Genomic DNA, 17,814 nt, shown 5'->3' with positions numbered 1-17,814 from the left:
ATTTATAGCATTCTAATGAATGATTAGTGACAATTAAAAATAGAATAAATAATAAAAGATATTAATATTTAAATATTACATTTTTAATTCTTATATATTTTATGTAAGAGTTCAACATGTGTGTAGCCTATGTTATTGTGTTTATAAGAAGTTCAACATGTGTATTTGATATATATATATATATATGTAAGATATGATATATATATATATATATATGTGTGTGTGTGATATTTTTGATGAAGTATTTAACTTTTCTATCATCTAAATTGTTTTTAATTTTTTTTGGATATTAGTACTACATATATATTATTCCTATATTATGAACATCAATATGTATAGTTTTGTTTTCAATTCTACCTATCATCTTTCAGATATATCTTGTATTTTCTATTTTGCTTTTATTTTTTATTCATTTTAGGATAAAAAATTCACGTGAAATTATTATGTAAGTATTTTCTAATTTCTATTCATTTATTAATATTATTCTAATCATATATCATTTATCAGTATATAGTTAATTACCATATATATATAATATGTTTATATTAATTTATTGAAACCAAATGATTGTGAATTGTAAATATAGATAAGTTAGGTTTCTGTCTCACTTATACTGGTATAATTGAATAATTTTCCATTTGATTATTATATATGACTTTATCAATCATCTCGGAAAATCGTCTTTAGTTTTCGATTAATCATCTTGAATGATATTTACTTCATAATGAATCTAAATAATATGTAAGTTTTCTTGCATTTGTTGGACAATGGAAAAACTATTGAAGGAACTATGAAAACTATAAAACCATAATTGAGAAAAAAAATTTCTAATCTCTGTACAAATTTTGAAAAATACTTATATAAAATAAAATTTATGTAATATAAACTATTAAATATTTAATTTATTCAATAAGTTACTAAACTCCTTTAAAAGTATATAATTATATATTTTTATATTAATTTCAAATCTATAATGTAAACATTACTATAAATAAAATCACATTGCATAACATCAATCACTAGATTATTAAGTTGTTATTCTATGCTAGAGTATGTCTTTTTAATCTTTAATGTTGGTATTAATTATGTACTTATAAGTTTTATATTGAGTATGTTATTGTTTTCCTATTTAATATACGTTATTATTGTATAATTTGATTGGAGAAAAGGAACATATAAAAATTTAAAATTAATTGGATAAAAATACAAAGATACAAACTAATTTGGTATAAAAGAAATCTATTTATAATTTTAGTGACCATTTTGTAAATAAAAAAGGCAACCTTCAAAATATGAAGATATTAATAGTGAACCTTCAAATATGAAGATATAGACTGACTATTCAATCCTTCATTTTGAAAATGAAAATAAAGCACCATTGGAGAATATTTCTTCATTTTCATCTTCAAAACGAAGGAAAAAGTAAAATTTGAAGCATCATTTGAGTTAGTCTTATATCAAGCTTTGTAAAACAAATAAACAGAACAACTTCAAAAAATCAGAGAAGTTCAACGACAAATTACGTGAAATAAAAATTAGAGGATCTCTCACATGAAAACACATTCTGATGCAGAAGGAAGAATAAGAAGAAGCTAATAACATCAACCAAACAATGTCCATAAAGGGTATTTTTTTTCTTTTCCATTTTTTTTCTTGGTTATAGAGGAAGATAAGAGAGCCTTCTTCGCCTATAATACACATTATATTCCGGTGGTGGGACTAAGTTGAATTTTAAAACAGAGCAGCCTGAGCACAACGCATAGAAACCAGAATCTTGATTGTTACCAACTCTGACTTTTCACTTGTGGGTGGCTGCAGCTGCTGACTGAGATGAGTCTGTGTCCAGTGATCACAGAAAGTAGTCTGGTGTCCTTCGGGTAACGTCTGGTTCTCCTCTCCTTGGTGCTGGTTCGAACTGCAATCACATTTTTATACACTTAAGTTAGCTTTGGTCATTCTTCTACACTAATTTTATCACAGACAAGACATGTGGGTTTTGGGGAAAGACCTGAATGAAGGTGTGGTTCCTGCAGTCGTCGACCTCAAGAATCGAGGCCATGTTCCCACAACGGTAACAATAGTTTGGTGCACTGAATATAGTAACCACTTTTTGCTCCTGTTTGATAGGGAAGACAATAAAAGTGAGCAAAAAATCTTAAGCCTTGCAAAGCTATACAAAGAAGGGTTTATAATTGCATTCTTACGTGAGCCCAGTTGTATCCATCCATAACCAACTGATGAGCTCGGGCAATCAGCTTTAAGCTGTTTGTGTGATTGAATTGTTCGGATATATCCTAGGGAAACAAATGAAAAAAAGATAAAAGTCAATTAGACACTTGCTAAAAAAAAGAGAGAGAGTCAGGACTGTTTCTGAGCCATAAGACTTGTAATTACCTGACCAAACGTATATCCAGCACCACGGGGAGAGATGCCCCAACCACATCGGTCATCGGGGTCAGACCATAATAAGTCACACATCGGCCCCTCATGGGGCACTTCTTGAACTCGATCAAAATTCCTTATGTTGTCAAGGGTCTCGATAGATGGAGATAATCCACCATGAAGACAAAATATTTCTGACTCAACCTGTAATGGAATAACATAATGATTTGATGTAACCCATAAAGTTGCGTAGAAAACACCATCTGTTTAGTCAGATAGCTCATACATGTAATCTTCCATATATAAAAGATCTTCCATTCTGTTTTTCAGAATACTAACGTCTTGCAATTGCTGTGACACTAGCAAAAGAAATACGACAGCACAGTACAAAACCAATACTTTAGTTCAAATAATACACATCAGGACAAGGCAATGAACAGTTCATCTATATTACATGACCAGGGGACTAAGATAGACTTATGTGAACCCCACCAACAAAAAAGTGGAAGAAAGGTCTGAGATATGATAGGTACTAACCAAGGCTGTCAGCGGGAAATAGTCGAAGAGGTCTGTAAAGATTTTCCAAACATTTGCATTGCCATACCTGCAAGATAAAACAAGGTTCGTCAAAAAGATTACAATATCTATATCAGCAAACTTCAATGAGTAAGATAATACAATATATAACCAGTAGTATTATATGAAAGCAATCGGAAGCCTGGAAGATTAACCGTAATAGGACAGACTAACACACACACACACAACATAGCAACAGCAAAAATAAACACAAGAGTAATGCTAATGATAAAAATGAATTACTCGCATGCAATTAACATAGCATCTACAAATTAAGGATTTTTCCAGAAGACTCACTTTCGCAGACATTCATCATAAAATCCATAAACCTGAGTAATCTGCCAGACGGAAGACAAGGAGAAAAGCCTGTGTCAATTATAAGAGTAGGATGATAGAAAGGTATAAACCAACAAACAAAAAGTATGTTGTAGACAAAACCAAAAAATTTATAAGAAACAACGTATATAAACCAAGATCCAAACGATGGATAATGAATGGAGACACAATGTAGTACTGTATCTAACATCAGAAGGTGAGTTTACAAGTGGAAACACCGAAACAGAGTAATAAAAACATAAAGCATTACTTTACCTGACGGCTTTCATGATTTCCTCTAAGAATAGTGATTCGCTGAGGATACCGCATCTTTAAGGCGACTAACAGCTTGAAACAGAATAAAAACGAGAAATTGTGTTAACATACTTCATATTCAGACCCAAAATATTCACATTGTAAAAAACAACCATCCATCATGCAACCAGTATATATATTTACGAATATAAAAGGCACGGACTGACTTGCCAGATAATTAGCCTACTCATTAACGAGAAAAGAAAAGGAAGTCTGAATATTTAATTCTCGTACCGTAACAGTTTCAACAGAATAATAACCACGGTCCACATAATCTCCCATAAACAGATAATTGGTATCAGGGCACTACAAAAAGAGTGAAAGGAATATACATGGTCAAACAAAAATCAGTAACAGAACCAAAATGCACGAACAGGGTAATTCGTAGACCAACTTCTATTATGAATCTCAGTAAATTTTATAAATGTTACCATTCCTCCTATACGGAAAAGCTCAGCAAGATCATGGAACTGTCCATGAATATCACCGCAGATTGTCACAGGGCTTTTCACAGGCTGCAAACAGGAACAGAAAGAGTTACTAAATTCATGGCTAGTAGCACAATCTACCACACTGAAAATATAATCACCAAGTATGGTGACAGAATTACCCAACCAAAGAAATATGCAAGACCAAGAACTAACCTGAACGTTGCTTTCATCCATTAAGATCTCCTTGGCTTTCTCACATAATGCTCTAACCTACAGAACAATAACACAATACTTCATATGACGTTCACCAGTTTAACTTACTATGGAGATACGGGATTACCAGTAATTAATCAGTATCAAAAACATGACTTGGACATATACCAACAGAAACCAACTTCACACACGCAGCAAACAGGAAACTAAGTAACAGAAAAAAACGCCCTACAACTCTACAAGTATTGATCCTTGAAATCAGCTACTAGTATTGGTCCGTTACTGAGTTGCAATATCTCTCACACCAGCAAAAAAAAACTGTTTTCCTTTAACATTTCTGCCATTTCCCACTAATCTAAAAGCTAGTTATGAAAAAAAAAGAGACAAAAACTTTTATCATCTACATCAAATCACATTACCAGGCACATAAAAACACGAGCTTAGATGTAGCAAAACCAAATTCTCCAACACATAAAACTGCGGTGAAAATAAACATCCGTGAGAATATACACAAACGCCAAGATCTAACATTTTTCCGAAAGATGTTCATTTCAAAGAAACCTCAAACACAGAGGAATAATAATAATAATAAAAAAACCTTTCGACTCCGAAACATTAAAAAAAAAAAATCAGATCCAATCATCGATATTACCCAAGTCCAAAGAAGAGAAAACGTCAAAGGAGAAAGTTGCAGGAACCTGTTGCTCGGAGAGAGGCTTGCACTGCATGAGCTGCGAGATCTGCTCATCGAGATCAATGGTTGCATCCACAGGAATAGAATTCGCGCCCATTCTCGTTAACTTCGTTCTCTCGTTTCGTCCGATCCGGAAACAGGTCTAGGTTTCCAAATTAGGGGAAGCCCTAACCCTAAATTGAATGGTATCTGCGTCTTCTTCGCTTTTTTCCCCCACTTTCTCTCTCTCTCTCTCTCTCTCTCTCTCTCTCTCTCTCTCTTATGGCTTCTCTGTCTCTTCGCTTTGTGTGCAGTGAAAGAAGATCGAATTTGAGATGGCGCGTGAGGTGAGAAGCGAGTGGTTTGTAGCTTTCGAGTTCTTTTCTATGGTACTATTACCGTAATACCCTTTTTATTTGATTAATTCAATAACCGTCACCGGTTTGAGATTGAAATTCTCCGGTTTAACTAAACCGGTTTCTCGCTTATTTAATCATTCGTGAGACAAGGGTTTTGCTTTCTTTTGCCAACGCTTCATTGAGCTTCTCTCTCTCTCTCTTTCACACTCGCTCTGCTCTCTCTCTCTCTTCCGCTCTCCGTGATGACGACGATTAATTCCGGTGAATGTATTGGGTCGGAGCAAACTTCGATTACTCGGGTTGAATCTGCAGAAGACTCGCTAAAGATCGATTCTTTACCGCTAGTAAAGAACGAAGACTCTGTTGAAGAGATGATAAGCCCAAAGAAGCAAGTAAAGTCTTCGCCTTTTACTTCTCTTTCCGAGAAAGATGGAGAAATCATCCATTCGGATTCTATTGAAGTTTCTTTCTCCGAAACGAGTCTTGAAGTTACCGAGGCGATGGATGTGGAGTATCCTGGAGTCGATGAAACTGGTTCAACGTTTCTTGAAGAGAATAAGGTTGGTGAGGAACTGAAACAGAGTAAGGAAGTATCTGAGATTTCTATAAAAGGCGATCAATTTGGAGATGATGTGCGCAAGATAGAAGATGTTGTTGAGACTGATGGGTGCGTTGTTTCTATTTCTGATGCGAAAGGAAGTTTGAACTTTGAGAAGAAGAAGAAGGGACAAGATTCTGATGTTCAGATGCTTTTGGAGGCTGAGAAGAAGAAGGGACAAGATTCTGATGTTCAGATGCTTTTGGAGGCTGAGAAGAAGAAGGGACAAGATTCTGATGTTCAGATGCTTTTGGAGGCTGAGAAGAAGAAGGGACAAGATTCTGATGTTCAGATGCTTTTGGAGGCTGAGAAGAGAAGATTGTTGGCTGAAATCGAAGGTGGGACAATTTTTAACAAGAAGGTTGATGTGGACACGCTCGCTAAGGCTTCTGAGGTTCATAAGATGGAGAAGAATGGGAAGGGATCTAAAGAAAAGCATGAGAAGGTGGAAAGAGTGAGGGTTAAGGATAATGCTTTTGTTGGGAGATCTGTGAATATCGATTTGGTTGATGATACTGCGTTGTTTGATGTTGTTCCTTTCTACAAGAAAGGTAAAGATCATCCCAAAAGACCAGGAACTGATAAGGATGCACCAAGAAAGCATAAGAAGGTTGCAGGGGAGAAACCAATTGAAAAGGGAAATGCTTCAAGTAAAGTTTCTGACTTTCGTAACTGGGGAGATTTGAATGGGAAGCAGTCGCGCATTATGTACTCTAGGAAGCAAATGGAGTCGATGAGGTATGCCCACATTGCGGATCAGAAGAAACTGTGGAGTGACATGTATGCTAAGCTCCTACCTGAGCTGGCTACTGAGTACGAAGGTTTAGTTTATTTGAAGAATTACAAGAGTTCAAAGTCTAATCCGAGAGAGAGTGGCATCAGTATCCTCGGTAACTTTCTACTGTCTATTTTTATCTGATCTGCTGCATTTTGTGTTGTTGACTGTGTTGTTAGTTGAACATGTTGACAACAGCTTTAGGTCTAATTACAGTATGTCACTCGAACTATAGATTACCTTAAGCTATACCTGATTGCCCAAATGGTTTTTTCTTTGCTACTGTTTTCTTACTCAAATGGTCATCAAAGACAAATCCAGTCGGGTCTATGGTTCTTCCCTATATAAGCCGCTGAAATGTGTTTTAAATGCCCTCTAGCCTTTCTGACGATTTGGATGTCTGTTATTTCTGGTCTAGAGCTCTTACCTTATTCCAGATCAGTTCTTCTTGTATCCATTCTCTCCCACTTCCAGTAAAATGTCGTTTTGATAGGGGCCTTTTGTTTTCTTTTCCACAGGTCCCGTATCGGCTGTACCAAGACGAAACCGTGTGAATATCTTTGTGCATTGAGCTGCAGAAATCTGTCAAAAGTCCTTTGTTTCATAACTCTGTCAAAGTCCTTTGTTCACCAATGTCCCCTTTTCTAAGACACAAAACATTCTTTCTGTATATAGATTCTTTAGTTCAGATTGTAAAAGGGGTGTAAAGAGGTTCTTAGGTTCAAAGTGTGTATGGCCATGAGTTTTTAGGCTAAAATTGTACATGTTCATACAACTTTAATACAATCAAAACCTTCCAAAGCTAAATCTTTTTTCAATGGCCCTAGTTCTTTTATGTTTCTATGCAGTATCGTATTTGTTACTACCCAATCAAACTGAGAAAGCAATTTTGACCTTTTTTCTTCATGAGAAAATTTAGGCACCGAAGAAGATTCTGTTGAGAAAGAGACTGAAGATAATGACGATTACAATAGCATTTTGAGGCCTGCGTTTGCGGTGGATGGAGAACCTGATTTTGAGTCTGGACCACCAGAAGATGGGCTTGAATATTTAAGACGAGTCAGGTATATTTGTCACTCTATTTCAATCTTTCTGTGTATCTGAATTTTGGCATACATATGGATAAGTTGTTTCCGCATTGTAGGTGGGAGGCTAAGCGAATTCCAAACGTAAAAGTAGCGGAGATCGATGGAAGCAAGTACATACAGAAAGAGCAGAGTGTTTACATGCCACAAATTCCTGAAATCAGCAAATGCCCAGAGCACCTTTTGCCAGTGAAGGAATGGGAGGACTTGTTGCTTTCCGACTTCTCACACCTTCGCTTGGTAACGTTTTCTTCTAACTTGTATACTATCAGGGTTTCTCTGAGTGGACCATAAGATATGAACGTTAAGCGCTATGAGTTTTTTTTAACAGGCTTTATTGCAAACTGACAACATATGCGAGGATGAAGTAATGTCGCCGAGTGAGTCTTTAGATGAGGTGCTTATGGAGATATTCAAAAAGCGTCTCCACACAGACACTGATGAGTCACTTGGTGAGGTGGTTTCAGAGATAGAGGGAATGGACTCAGTGACACGGGTATCAAAGCTGAGAAAGCAGATATGTTTGGTTGAGAAAGAGAGCGAATTGAAGAGTAGTGACTGCAAATGGGTATTAGCATTATGTGCATCAGTGGACACTCCTTTGGATGCTGATACTTGTGCTTGTCTCAGAGCTCTTGTGAGAAAGTGTGCGAGTCTTCGTGCATTGGAGGTTGTAGACGAACAAGTCATCACCATGGCAAATATGCTCATCACCATCGCAGGCAAATATTTTGGCCAAATGGAATAAGAGAAGAAGTGTGAGTTTACAAGTAATGCTTTCTTACTTTTGAAATATGTCAGTGTTTTAAGAAAATTAGAAAACTTATCTGAAGTCCAACAGTTAAATTTAATTTTCGGTTTTTTTTTTTAATTTAAAAAAAATGCCGAGAGAGTCCAAAAAAAAAAGTCGCCGACATACAATCTAGAAGAAAACAACCAAACCGACACGCAAGTTGGAAACTGAATCCTATATAAGATTGATAAAAACGGGACGCAATCTTTGAGCTTAAATATTTTTTTTTTGTTTGTTTGATAAGAAGAAGAGGACGAAAGAAGAACCAAAGTCAAAAAAAAAAAAAAAAAAAAATCTATTTTTCTCTGTGAATTTTGATTCTATCGCTCTGTACGCAAATAGGCATCGTTCGTTCGTTCGTTCATTACGTATCTCTCTCTCTAATTTATCTCTGTCCGATCCCAAAAACTAAAAAAAAAAAGGTAAATTTATCCAAAGAGGATTCTAGGGTTTATCGTTGATTTCGTCGAATCTTCTTCAATCTATTGAATTCGAGCCTGTAAGCTAGGGTTGCTTCTCTGCTGCTCTTTGCGTGATTCTCTTGGCATTTGTGTTTGTTATATTCGTTTGAATATATGCTCATGACTAGACTTTTCAAATTCGTCTTTGTGTTGTTGTTCTTTATTCTGTGGATTCGCTCGCTTATTTAAAGCTGTTCATAGCTGCTTCTGATTACTTGTGAATTATTGTTTTTTTTTTCCAGGAGTTCGTTGTTTTATTGAAGATTTTTGATTAAGAGTAAAACAAAAAGGTTTCGTTTTGCTGGGGATTTGCAAGTTATTTAGTGTTTTTGATTATGAGTGCATCATGGGCTGATGTGGCTGACTCAGAGAATGCTAATTCTGGGTCATCTAATCAGAATTCTCATCCTTCTCGACCTGCTTATGTTCCTCCACATCTAAGGAACAGGCAACCTACTTCTGACCCTGTTGCTGCTCCATTGCCGGCTAATGATCGTGTAGGTTTTGGTGGTCCACCTTCTGGGTCTCGATGGGCTCCTCCTAGTGCTAGTGCTGGTTCTGGTGGTGTTGGTGGTGGTTATAGGGCTGATGCTGGTCGTTCTGGCTATGGCTATGGTGGAAGAGGAGGTGGTGGTTGGAACAACAGAAGCGGAGGCTGGGATCGTAGGGAACGTGAAGTCAACCCTTTTGAGAATGATGATTCCGAACCAGAACCAGCTTTTACTGAGCAGGATAATACCGTTATTAATTTTGATGCTTATGAAGATATTCCGATTGAGACTAGTGGGGATAATGTGCCTCCTCCTGTTAACACATTCGCTGAGATTGATCTTGGGGAGGCCTTGAATCTTAACATCCGTAGATGCAAATATGTTAAGCCAACACCTGTACAGCGTCATGCTATCCCTATATTGCTTGAAGGTAGGGATTTGATGGCTTGTGCTCAGACTGGCTCTGGGAAGACTGCTGCTTTTTGCTTTCCAATTATTAGTGGAATTATGAAGGATCAGCATGTACAGAGACCCCGTGGTTCACGGACAGTTTACCCTCTTGCAGTCATTCTCTCACCAACCAGGGAGTTGGCTAGTCAGGTTTGTGTTCTCTTCCTAATGTCAAGATTCCATTCGCTCCGTATAAGTTAGTTTCTATTCTCTTATATTGTGATATTTTGGCAGATACATGATGAGGCTAAAAAGTTCTCCTACCAAACTGGTGTGAAGGTTGTTGTTGCATATGGAGGAACACCTATTAACCAGCAGGTATATAATGTGCAGATAGTTTTAGATATAGTTTGTTTTTGTTTCAGCTTTTGACTTCTGAGTTTTGCTTCATGCGTCTTTCACTCTATGTGTTACTTATTCTGTTTTCAAACTTCAGCATGTTAATCTCGTGTCTTGTTGTTTGTGCAGCTCAGGGAACTTGAGAGGGGAGTTGATATTCTTGTGGCAACTCCTGGTCGACTAAATGATTTACTCGAGAGAGCTAGAGTCTCTATGCAGATGATTAGATTTTTAGCTCTTGATGAGGCCGATAGGATGCTGGACATGGGTTTTGAACCGCAAATTAGAAAGATTGTTGAACAAATGGATATGCCTCCACGTGGAATTAGACAGACATTGTTGTTTAGTGCTACTTTTCCAAGAGAGATTCAGGTTAGTTTATTTGTTTCTGTAATCACTTTTTCTTGTTTACCTTCTCGTTAGTTGAAATATGATAATCTGCGAACTTTATCACTCTGTCTCTCTTATTACCCATTCTTTGACATGTGTGTGATTCTTGTGTTCCATATTTTTTCCTTTCATCTTACTGCTAGTTACATTTTTCTGTATTGTGCTTCAGTCTTAAGTTGTGTCCAGATAAATTCCTTTGGTTCTCTAAAAAAAGGGGAAAGAGAAATTGTCTAATATAAACTGAAACTGTATATCATGACGACGATAGACATGGTTGTTCTGCAGAAATTCTGAGAGAGTCTTTCTGGTTTTAAGCTGATTACATGAATTCTAGTCCTGTTGTGATGCTAGCTAGCCTATACATCTGTTTCATGAAATGATGGCCATTGCAATTTAACTGACATGTTGCTGATAGTTCTATATATCAGAGGATTACAATACCACTTGCATTAATGGATGATGGTGAAACTTTGATGGCAAGCTTTAGATTGATCAAGTTTCATGCTTATGTTTCCTGTGTGATTAAAGCTGCATAATATTTGTTACAAGAATGTTGCTACGTTTGCATAAAATCATTTGCAAGTTTTAATAGATTGACATATTTGTTTCTTTTGCAGAGACTTGCAGCTGATTTCTTAGCAAATTATATATTTTTGGCTGTGGGTAGAGTGGGTTCAAGTACTGATTTAATTGTCCAAAGGGTTGAGTTTGTCCTTGACTCTGACAAGAGAAGTCATCTCATGGACCTGCTTCACGCTCAGAGAGAGAATGGCATCCAAGGCAAGGTAAAACTGATACTCCTCTTTCCTTTGGAAGGAATCGTCTTTTGTTTTGTTCATGATTTTTTACATATTTCGACATGCTCTGTCATACTTCTAGTTCTTGATGATTGTGTTCTTTCCATAATTACAGCAAGCTCTGACCTTAGTTTTTGTGGAGACGAAGAGGGGAGCTGACTCTTTGGAAAATTGGCTTTGCATCAACGGGTTTCCAGCAACCTCCATTCACGGGGACCGAACACAGCAGGTTTGTTTTTCAATTTAAAGCTGAAAATCTTGTGTTTTAATGTGGACATCATAATCCAGTCGTACCAATTCAGTATTGAGACCAAAAAGAAGATCTCGTGTAGGAATATAGTTCATTGCAACTAAACCTATAACAAAAGTCAAAATCTGAAGGAATCTGTTGAAATTAACTTTTTGGTCATCATTATCAATTAGGAACTAGTGTATCTGACTAAGTTATTGTGTTGCTATGTATGCATTGAAGGAAAGAGAAGTGGCACTGAAGGCCTTCAAGAGTGGAAGAACACCAATTTTGGTTGCAACAGATGTAGCAGCACGTGGGCTTGACATTCCTCACGTGGCTCATGTGGTCAACTTTGATCTACCAAATGACATTGATGACTATGTCCACCGCATTGGAAGAACAGGACGTGCTGGCAAATCAGGATTGGCAACTGCCTTCTTCAACGATGGCAACACCTCACTGGCCAGACCGCTCTCTGAGCTGATGCAAGAAGCTAACCAGGAAGTCCCTGCGTGGCTCACGCGGTATGCATCACGCTCCTCTTTTGGTGGTGGTAAGAATCGGCGGTCTGGTGGTCGGTTTGGTGGTCGTGACTTTAGAAGGGAAGGGTCTTACAGTAGAGGAGGCGGAGGTAATGATTACTATGGTGGTGGAGGAGGCTACGGCGGAGGAGGAGGCTACGGTGGGGGATATGGCGGTGCTCCAAGTGGTGGATATGGCGGAGAAACTCCAAGTGCTTGGGACTAAGCTGCCAATGTTTTTTTTTTTGTTCTGGTCATAACTTTTGACTATTTTGTTTTTCTTCTACATTCACAAAGAGAAAGAGAGAGAGAGTATGTATTTGCCCCTTACACCTATGAGATTTTTACTCAAGAGATGGATTGGATATATAACTATTTGTTGCTGTTTTAGGTGTTTTGATATTTTACAGGCTAATATTAGGGGTTGTCGTAAAAAGAACAGTCATCAGTTTAACAGTTATAGTCATCAGTTTCTTATTATCATATATGGGGTTTGTAAAAGAGTTTTTCCGTAAAGTTAGTTATGGAGCATTCCACAGATAAATCTATATAGGCTAATTGATTTCAAGGCAATGAGCTTATGATATAAATTCCAAGAAGTAAAATAAGTGATAATTTGTAAGAACTATAATTAGATAAGTAGTGGTTTAATATTATTATTACCAAGGTCTTATATGATGTGATTGTATAATTTTTAGAACAATGAATTTGTTAATTAAAATATTACTATTACTTAAGAGAGTAAAATCGATAAAATGTTATATTCTAAACTAATTCTGCATTAGCTAGGGTTAATTATACTTGAAATACTATGATTCAATATATACTTAGTTTCTTTTTTAATCATATATGATAAAAATTTGATGAGCTATTTGGGAGTAATTAACAGATCTTCATTTCAATTTTCAAATGGTGAAAAAACAAAAATTAACACGTACAAACTGATCTTATTGTAACATAATTAAGAGTTGGTTAAATCAGGGCCTAATTACTTTATGGCATCCTTAGCCTCTCCTGCTTTACCCTCTACGAACTCAGCCGCCTTGTTTCCGGCTTCTTTGCCTTTCTCCGTCACATAATCAAAAGCTTTCTTAGCTTCATCAGTCGCCGTCTCATTGGCTTCAATGGTTTTCTCAACAACGTAGTCTTTTGCTTTCTCACCATCCACCAAAGCTTCCTTTGTCTTTTCCGTCATAAAATCTGAAGCTTTCTTTCTACACATATATAATTAACATTCATTACTGACCAACGGTCTTAAAACATATATATCAAAACTATACTATATATTTGGTCATGAATTTGAGTCGTATGTTTTAAAAAGAGTTCTCAAAAGTATCTATTACAACAATATTTTCGAAGATAAATATTTACTTTTATCATATACTATACTCTTTAAAGTAAAGTTCTTTTTTTACAAAAGTAGATCGTATATATATTTCAAATGGCAGCCATATATCAAAACCGGCTCAGTGGATAAAACTCAATCCTCAACAAAGACCATTATATTACGTTCAGTGATTCTTTAACAAACTAATATGATGGAATTAACCAAAACAAATAACCAAAACAATTAACAAACTAGTACGTAATGTTCATGAGAGTTTTTGAGTAAATATCTAGATAGACTAAAAGATGTAATATAGACTCACGTCGCGTCGTTGATGTCATCGAGGATGTTGCCGTCACCTTTAACGGCGTATACCAACGACTTCTTGCGCTGAGCAACGACGACAAGTTCACTCTTTCGGCCAAATCCGACGGCACCAACGCTGCTCTGCTTGGTTCCTACGCTGTGGAAAGAAGAACCCATGCCAGTGAGAACAGCTCCTGAGAAAGACATCGCCATGAGAGATCTCTTTCAAAGATGTTTTTCTAGAAGGTAACAAATAAAAGGAAGAGTTTATAGATGGAGAAAGTAAGATGAGAAACCTATACCCTCCAATAGTATCGTTTTATAGATCTCTCGACCAATGAGAATCCAAAATTACACGTGGCAGTGCTAGATATTTTTGCGCAATGCTATTATCTTTAGCTATCGAATAAGAAAGAGTTTTCGTTCGTTCGTATTTAGCTACGTGTTTTTATTTCTATGGCTACCAACAACAACAAAAAGAGGTCGGCCATCAAGTTGTGGTGTTAACCGTTATATACATGTTAGCATTTTTGGCTACCAAAGTTTACATGTTAGCATTTTTGGCTACCAATGTTAGCTAGCTTTTGTATTTGATTTGCAAATTGCAAGGTTCATTAATAAAGTAGACTCGACATATATGAAGGAAAAATGTATTAGTCGTTAAGTTGAAAATGTGTATTAATATATGCATGTGTGTCAATTTAGCCATTTTTAGCAATGGACTTAAAACAACTTCCTAACTTTTTTTAGCTAACCTACAGTACAAACTGTTAGTTAAGCTGCTAATAGTATATATATTTCTAAAAACCCATACTTCTATGCCTTACGGGTTATTTTATACTTATAAATAACAATGTTACTCTAAAACATATATCTTACTCAACAACAAAAACGTTATATACAATAAGCTAGAAAGGAAAGTTAAATTTTGAGAAATATGAGACAGAGAGCATATGTATAATTGAAGATTCCTCTTACTTGAAACCAGCAACAAATTATGGAGCCTATTAGATATGTCCCACATTGGTTAGGTATATTAACATTGAAGAATGTGGTGTTGTGGAAACGCCACATGACACTTTTGAGCTAGTTTCCACTTACTAATTAATACTAACAGAACCTTCACATTTTGGAGAGTCATAGTATCGGACAGAGACAATCTAATTATTGATAAACTTCTTAATGATGTGTGTGACGGGGAGATGTGGTGGTAAGTTTGTTGGTGCCATTTTCCTTACACAGATTGTAAATCTTTGCTTGGAATGGGCTAATGCCATACCATTGTTTTCGTCACAAAAAAGACATAGAAGCCTGTCAAGCTCCCATATTATTATCCTAGCACTAGCTCGTTGAAAGACAAATTTTTAACTGCGAGCCATGTCTTATTTCAAGGGTTGATGTGAAATTAATAGAAATTACAACAGACTGATCTTATTGTAAAATATTAAACATGAAGAGAGAAAGAAAAGATGGATCCATGTATCTCTACGAGTTTAGGTGTCTGAATTAATTGATTAAGACCCTACTTTGTGGCATCCTTAGCATCTCCTGCTTTACCCTCAGCGAACTCAGCCGCCTTGTTTGCTCCTTCTTTTCCTTTTTCCTCCACATACGCCGCTGCTTTCTCAGCTTCTTTAGTCAATGTATCTGTGTTTTCACTCGTTTTCTCAACAACGTAGTCTTTTGCTTTCTCGCCATCTGCCAACGCTTCCTTTGTCTTGTCAGTCACGAAATCTGAAGCTTTCTTTCTGTTGTAATAAAGATGAAACAAAAAGGTATTATAAAACACACATATATAAAGCAGTCAACAGAAACGTCGATAAATTTAGGGCTATATGCAAGCTAAACTTATAGGACGGCTAATGTTTGCGGTAAAAATCATAAAAATTAGCTCAAACAATCAAATTTCCAATAATATATATAAACGTTGCCTAATAAAATCCTTAATTAAGAGGCAAGAAATTAAAAGAAAGAATGTGGACGTACGTGGCCTCGTTGAGGTCATCGAGGATGTTGCCATCGCCTTTAGCGGCGTAGACCAAAGACTTCTTGCGCTGAGCGACGACGACGAACTGAGTCTTTTGGCTAACTCCGACAGAACTAATGCCGCTTTGCTTGGCTCCACTGTGGAAAGAAGAACCCATGCCAGTGAGAACAGCTCCTGAGAAAGACATCGCCATGAGAGATCTCTTTGGGAGCTAAAAGATATGAAAGGATGAGTTTTTAGAGGAGGATCGAACAAAGTGAGATGATAAGAATCTAATCTCCCAGTAGTAACGTTTTATAGATAGATAGACCAATTAGACTCCAAAACTACGTGTAAGTGTAAGATATTTTATAGTAACTATGGAATAATAAGATGAGTTTCTGTACGTTCTTTTTTGGCAACGTGTAATCATATTTGTGGTTTCCAAAAAAAGCAAAAAAAGAAAAAAAAAAACAGGTCGGCCAAGAATTTGTGGTTGCATTTTTGGCAACAAAAAACTTACAAGTTAGCAGCATTTGTATTTTTTTTATTTTTATTTTGCAATTTTCAGTACTAAAAGGGTCGTCCTCATTTCCTTCACGTGTATTCATTCACCTTTTGTTTTAATAAAAACAAATGTATGTCGGCCAACAAGTTAATTTAGTTTTGCAAGCCCAAACTACCAAGAGCCTATACAAAATAAACAAACATGGTTGCAAAACCTAAATGTAAAACTAATAATAATGACCCAAATGACTTAAATCCACTTTAAAATATATTTCATTGTTCCACTTTCAAAAACTATATGATCTAAAAGTTATATATCTTGTTAATATATATATATATATATATATATCCTTGTAATACTATTTAGAATGAGTTTGTCTAGCCAAAAAAAAATTGTGGATTAGGCTATAGAATTATTTTTGCTATTTTTATCAGCTGTTAATTATTTCTTTCACTATATTATATTTTCTTTTATACTTTTTACCATTAATCATATCTAAAAGGAAGATATCTCAGGTTTGATTACATAACGTTTTGAAAATTCTATCCCTAAATATAGTTTCGTAGTTGTGAGTGTGAGAGTGAGTAAGCGCCTCAACACTTGATTCCACCTCTTGTGATTCATCTCAAATTAGGTGAATATGTGCATCATATCAAATTTACTATACGTATAACCTCCCTCTCGACTTATCTACAACCAAATTTACTCTATAGCTTTGACCATTGATGGCTAAAAGAGTGATATACTTGGGTTCTATTCCACAAATCCGGGAAAAGTCTATATCTAAATAGATGTGAGGTTTAACTAGGGAGGCAGCAGTGAGTTGAACAACAGTAGTAACCTTCCCCAACGCCCCTTCCCCTGCATCCCATGCATCCCTTTCTGCTGCTGCATCAAAATATATGAACTTGGGTATCAAAATTGTATAGAATAACGATAAGAAATTAAGTCTGAAATATCTCAAATGGTATATAAAATTTTATCCCTAAATATAGTTTCGTAGCTGTGAGAGTGAGTAAGCGCCTCAACACTTGATTCCACCTCTTATGATTCATCTCAAATTAGGTAGATATGTGCATCATATCAGATTATATATATCTTGAGAAGATTAATATAGAATAATATTTGCATCATATTACATATCAGATTATATATATATTGAGAAGATTAATATAGAATAATATTTGCATCATATTAAATAATATGTATATTAGTTAGTATTTTCAATTTAACAAAAAATCAATCAGTAAAAAATCAAATAATATCTAAAAAAGATTTGGAAATCTAAAATTGTCCTAAATACTATTCTTCTTTTCCAAGGTTAGCGGAGGAACCTCTATGAACCTCTCTTCTGTTTCAATTTGAGTGATTTCATTTTTCAGTGAATTCACATCTCACTTTTTATTAGTTTTGTTAGGGGCTTAATGGTTATATATATATTTGCTTTATCTGGGGTTGATATAATGTTTCCAATTTTATGCCACATGTTAAACACTAGACCTCTTGCATTT

The 17,814-nt window shown here is 35.8% G+C and overlaps 5 protein-coding genes across 10 annotated transcripts; 2 read left to right on the top strand and 3 right to left on the bottom strand.

Annotated features, from left to right (window-relative positions):
- Nucleotides 1–1,463: 1,463 nt before the first annotated feature.
- Nucleotides 1,464–5,272, bottom strand: LOC104785118 (serine/threonine-protein phosphatase PP2A-3 catalytic subunit). 2 transcript variants are annotated; one of them, XR_015558188.1, is made up of 12 exons: nt 4,931–5,253; nt 4,233–4,289; nt 4,020–4,103; nt 3,823–3,894; nt 3,550–3,621; nt 3,256–3,296; nt 2,920–2,986; nt 2,669–2,741; nt 2,395–2,586; nt 2,205–2,294; nt 2,009–2,116; nt 1,464–1,915 (listed from the first exon to the last, which is right to left on the bottom strand). XR_015558188.1 is itself a non-coding variant. In XM_087451879.1 (11 exons), exons 1-11 carry the CDS (start codon nt 5,021–5,023, stop codon nt 1,850–1,852), a joined length of 942 nt encoding a protein of 313 aa, XP_087308005.1. In that variant the 5' UTR covers nt 5,024–5,272; the 3' UTR covers nt 1,464–1,849. The 2 variants fall into 2 exon arrangements, 1 of the variants encoding a protein (XP_087308005.1); XM_087451879.1 differs by lacking the exon at nt 2,669–2,741 and having other exon boundaries at nt 4,931–5,272.
- Nucleotides 5,273–5,430: 158 nt separating this feature from the next.
- On the top strand, nt 5,431–8,515 carry LOC104785117 (uncharacterized). 3 transcript variants are annotated; one of them, XM_087451875.1, is made up of 5 exons: nt 5,431–6,070; nt 6,167–6,752; nt 7,557–7,701; nt 7,782–7,962; nt 8,054–8,515. In XM_087451875.1, exons 1-5 carry the CDS (start codon nt 5,507–5,509, stop codon nt 8,468–8,470), a joined length of 1,893 nt encoding a protein of 630 aa, XP_087308001.1. In that variant the 5' UTR covers nt 5,431–5,506; the 3' UTR covers nt 8,471–8,515. The 3 variants fall into 3 exon arrangements, with proteins under 3 accessions (XP_087308001.1, XP_010508562.2, XP_087308002.1); XM_010510260.3 differs by having other exon boundaries at nt 5,507–6,752; XM_087451876.1 differs by lacking the exons at nt 7,557–7,701; nt 7,782–7,962; nt 8,054–8,515 and adding an exon at nt 7,156–7,444 and having other exon boundaries at nt 5,507–6,752.
- Nucleotides 8,516–8,724: 209 nt separating this feature from the next.
- Nucleotides 8,725–12,632, top strand: LOC104785115 (DEAD-box ATP-dependent RNA helicase 37). 3 transcript variants are annotated; one of them, XM_010510258.3, is made up of 7 exons: nt 8,725–8,937; nt 9,219–10,067; nt 10,152–10,235; nt 10,386–10,628; nt 11,264–11,431; nt 11,559–11,672; nt 11,916–12,632. In XM_010510258.3, exons 2-7 carry the CDS (start codon nt 9,312–9,314, stop codon nt 12,420–12,422), a joined length of 1,872 nt encoding a protein of 623 aa, XP_010508560.1. In that variant the 5' UTR covers nt 8,725–8,937; nt 9,219–9,311; the 3' UTR covers nt 12,423–12,632. The 3 variants fall into 3 exon arrangements, with proteins under 3 accessions (XP_010508560.1, XP_087308004.1, XP_010508561.1); XM_087451878.1 differs by having other exon boundaries at nt 8,846–9,024; XM_010510259.3 differs by having other exon boundaries at nt 8,851–9,014.
- Nucleotides 12,633–13,067: 435 nt separating this feature from the next.
- Nucleotides 13,068–14,118, bottom strand: LOC104785114 (protein COLD-REGULATED 15B, chloroplastic). Its single transcript, XM_010510257.3, has 2 exons — nt 13,846–14,118; nt 13,068–13,410 (listed from the first exon to the last, which is right to left on the bottom strand). The coding sequence occupies exons 1-2, from the start codon at nt 14,040–14,042 to the stop codon at nt 13,185–13,187; spliced, it is 423 nt and encodes a 140-aa protein (XP_010508559.2). The 5' UTR covers nt 14,043–14,118; the 3' UTR covers nt 13,068–13,184.
- A 1,072-nt stretch (nt 14,119–15,190) lies between these two features.
- LOC104785113 (protein COLD-REGULATED 15A, chloroplastic) lies at nt 15,191–16,138 on the bottom strand. Its single transcript, XM_010510256.3, has 2 exons — nt 15,816–16,138; nt 15,191–15,577 (listed from the first exon to the last, which is right to left on the bottom strand). The coding sequence occupies exons 1-2, from the start codon at nt 16,007–16,009 to the stop codon at nt 15,352–15,354; spliced, it is 420 nt and encodes a 139-aa protein (XP_010508558.1). The 5' UTR covers nt 16,010–16,138; the 3' UTR covers nt 15,191–15,351.
- Nucleotides 16,139–17,814: the final 1,676 nt, after the last annotated feature.

The sequence above is a fragment of the Camelina sativa genome, chromosome 5, assembly GCF_030686135.1.
Source record: "Camelina sativa cultivar CO46 ecotype springtype chromosome 5, ASM3068613v1".
NCBI lineage: Eukaryota > Viridiplantae > Streptophyta > Magnoliopsida > Brassicales > Brassicaceae > Camelina > Camelina sativa.
This window is presented reverse-complemented; position numbering and strand designations above follow the sequence as displayed.

Coding starts and splice junctions, on each gene's coding strand:
- LOC104785114 (XM_010510257.3), bottom strand. CDS start 14,042: ATGGCGATGTCTTTCTCAGGAGCTGTTCTCACTGGCATGGGTTCTTCT. Junction 13,411..13,845: donor GATGACATCAACGACGCGAC/GTGAGTCTATAT, acceptor ATATATGTGTAG/AAAGAAAGCTTCAGATTTTA.
- LOC104785113 (XM_010510256.3), bottom strand. CDS start 16,009: ATGGCGATGTCTTTCTCAGGAGCTGTTCTCACTGGCATGGGTTCTTCT. Junction 15,578..15,815: donor GATGACCTCAACGAGGCCAC/GTACGTCCACAT, acceptor TTATTACAACAG/AAAGAAAGCTTCAGATTTCG.
- LOC104785118 (XM_087451879.1), bottom strand. CDS start 5,023: ATGGGCGCGAATTCTATTCCTGTGGATGCAACCATTGATCTCGATGAG. Junction 4,290..4,930: donor AGCCTCTCTCCGAGCAACAG/GTTCCTGCAACT, acceptor ATTGTTCTGTAG/GTTAGAGCATTATGTGAGAA. Junction 3,622..3,822: donor ATTCTGTTGAAACTGTTACG/GTACGAGAATTA, acceptor TTCTGTTTCAAG/CTGTTAGTCGCCTTAAAGAT.
- LOC104785117 (XM_010510260.3), top strand. CDS start 5,507: ATGACGACGATTAATTCCGGTGAATGTATTGGGTCGGAGCAAACTTCG. Junction 6,753..7,556: donor GAGTGGCATCAGTATCCTCG/GTAACTTTCTAC, acceptor GAGAAAATTTAG/GCACCGAAGAAGATTCTGTT. Junction 7,963..8,053: donor ACTTCTCACACCTTCGCTTG/GTAACGTTTTCT, acceptor TTTTTTTAACAG/GCTTTATTGCAAACTGACAA.
- LOC104785115 (XM_010510258.3), top strand. CDS start 9,312: ATGAGTGCATCATGGGCTGATGTGGCTGACTCAGAGAATGCTAATTCT. Junction 10,068..10,151: donor CCAGGGAGTTGGCTAGTCAG/GTTTGTGTTCTC, acceptor ATATTTTGGCAG/ATACATGATGAGGCTAAAAA. Junction 10,629..11,263: donor CTTTTCCAAGAGAGATTCAG/GTTAGTTTATTT, acceptor TTTCTTTTGCAG/AGACTTGCAGCTGATTTCTT.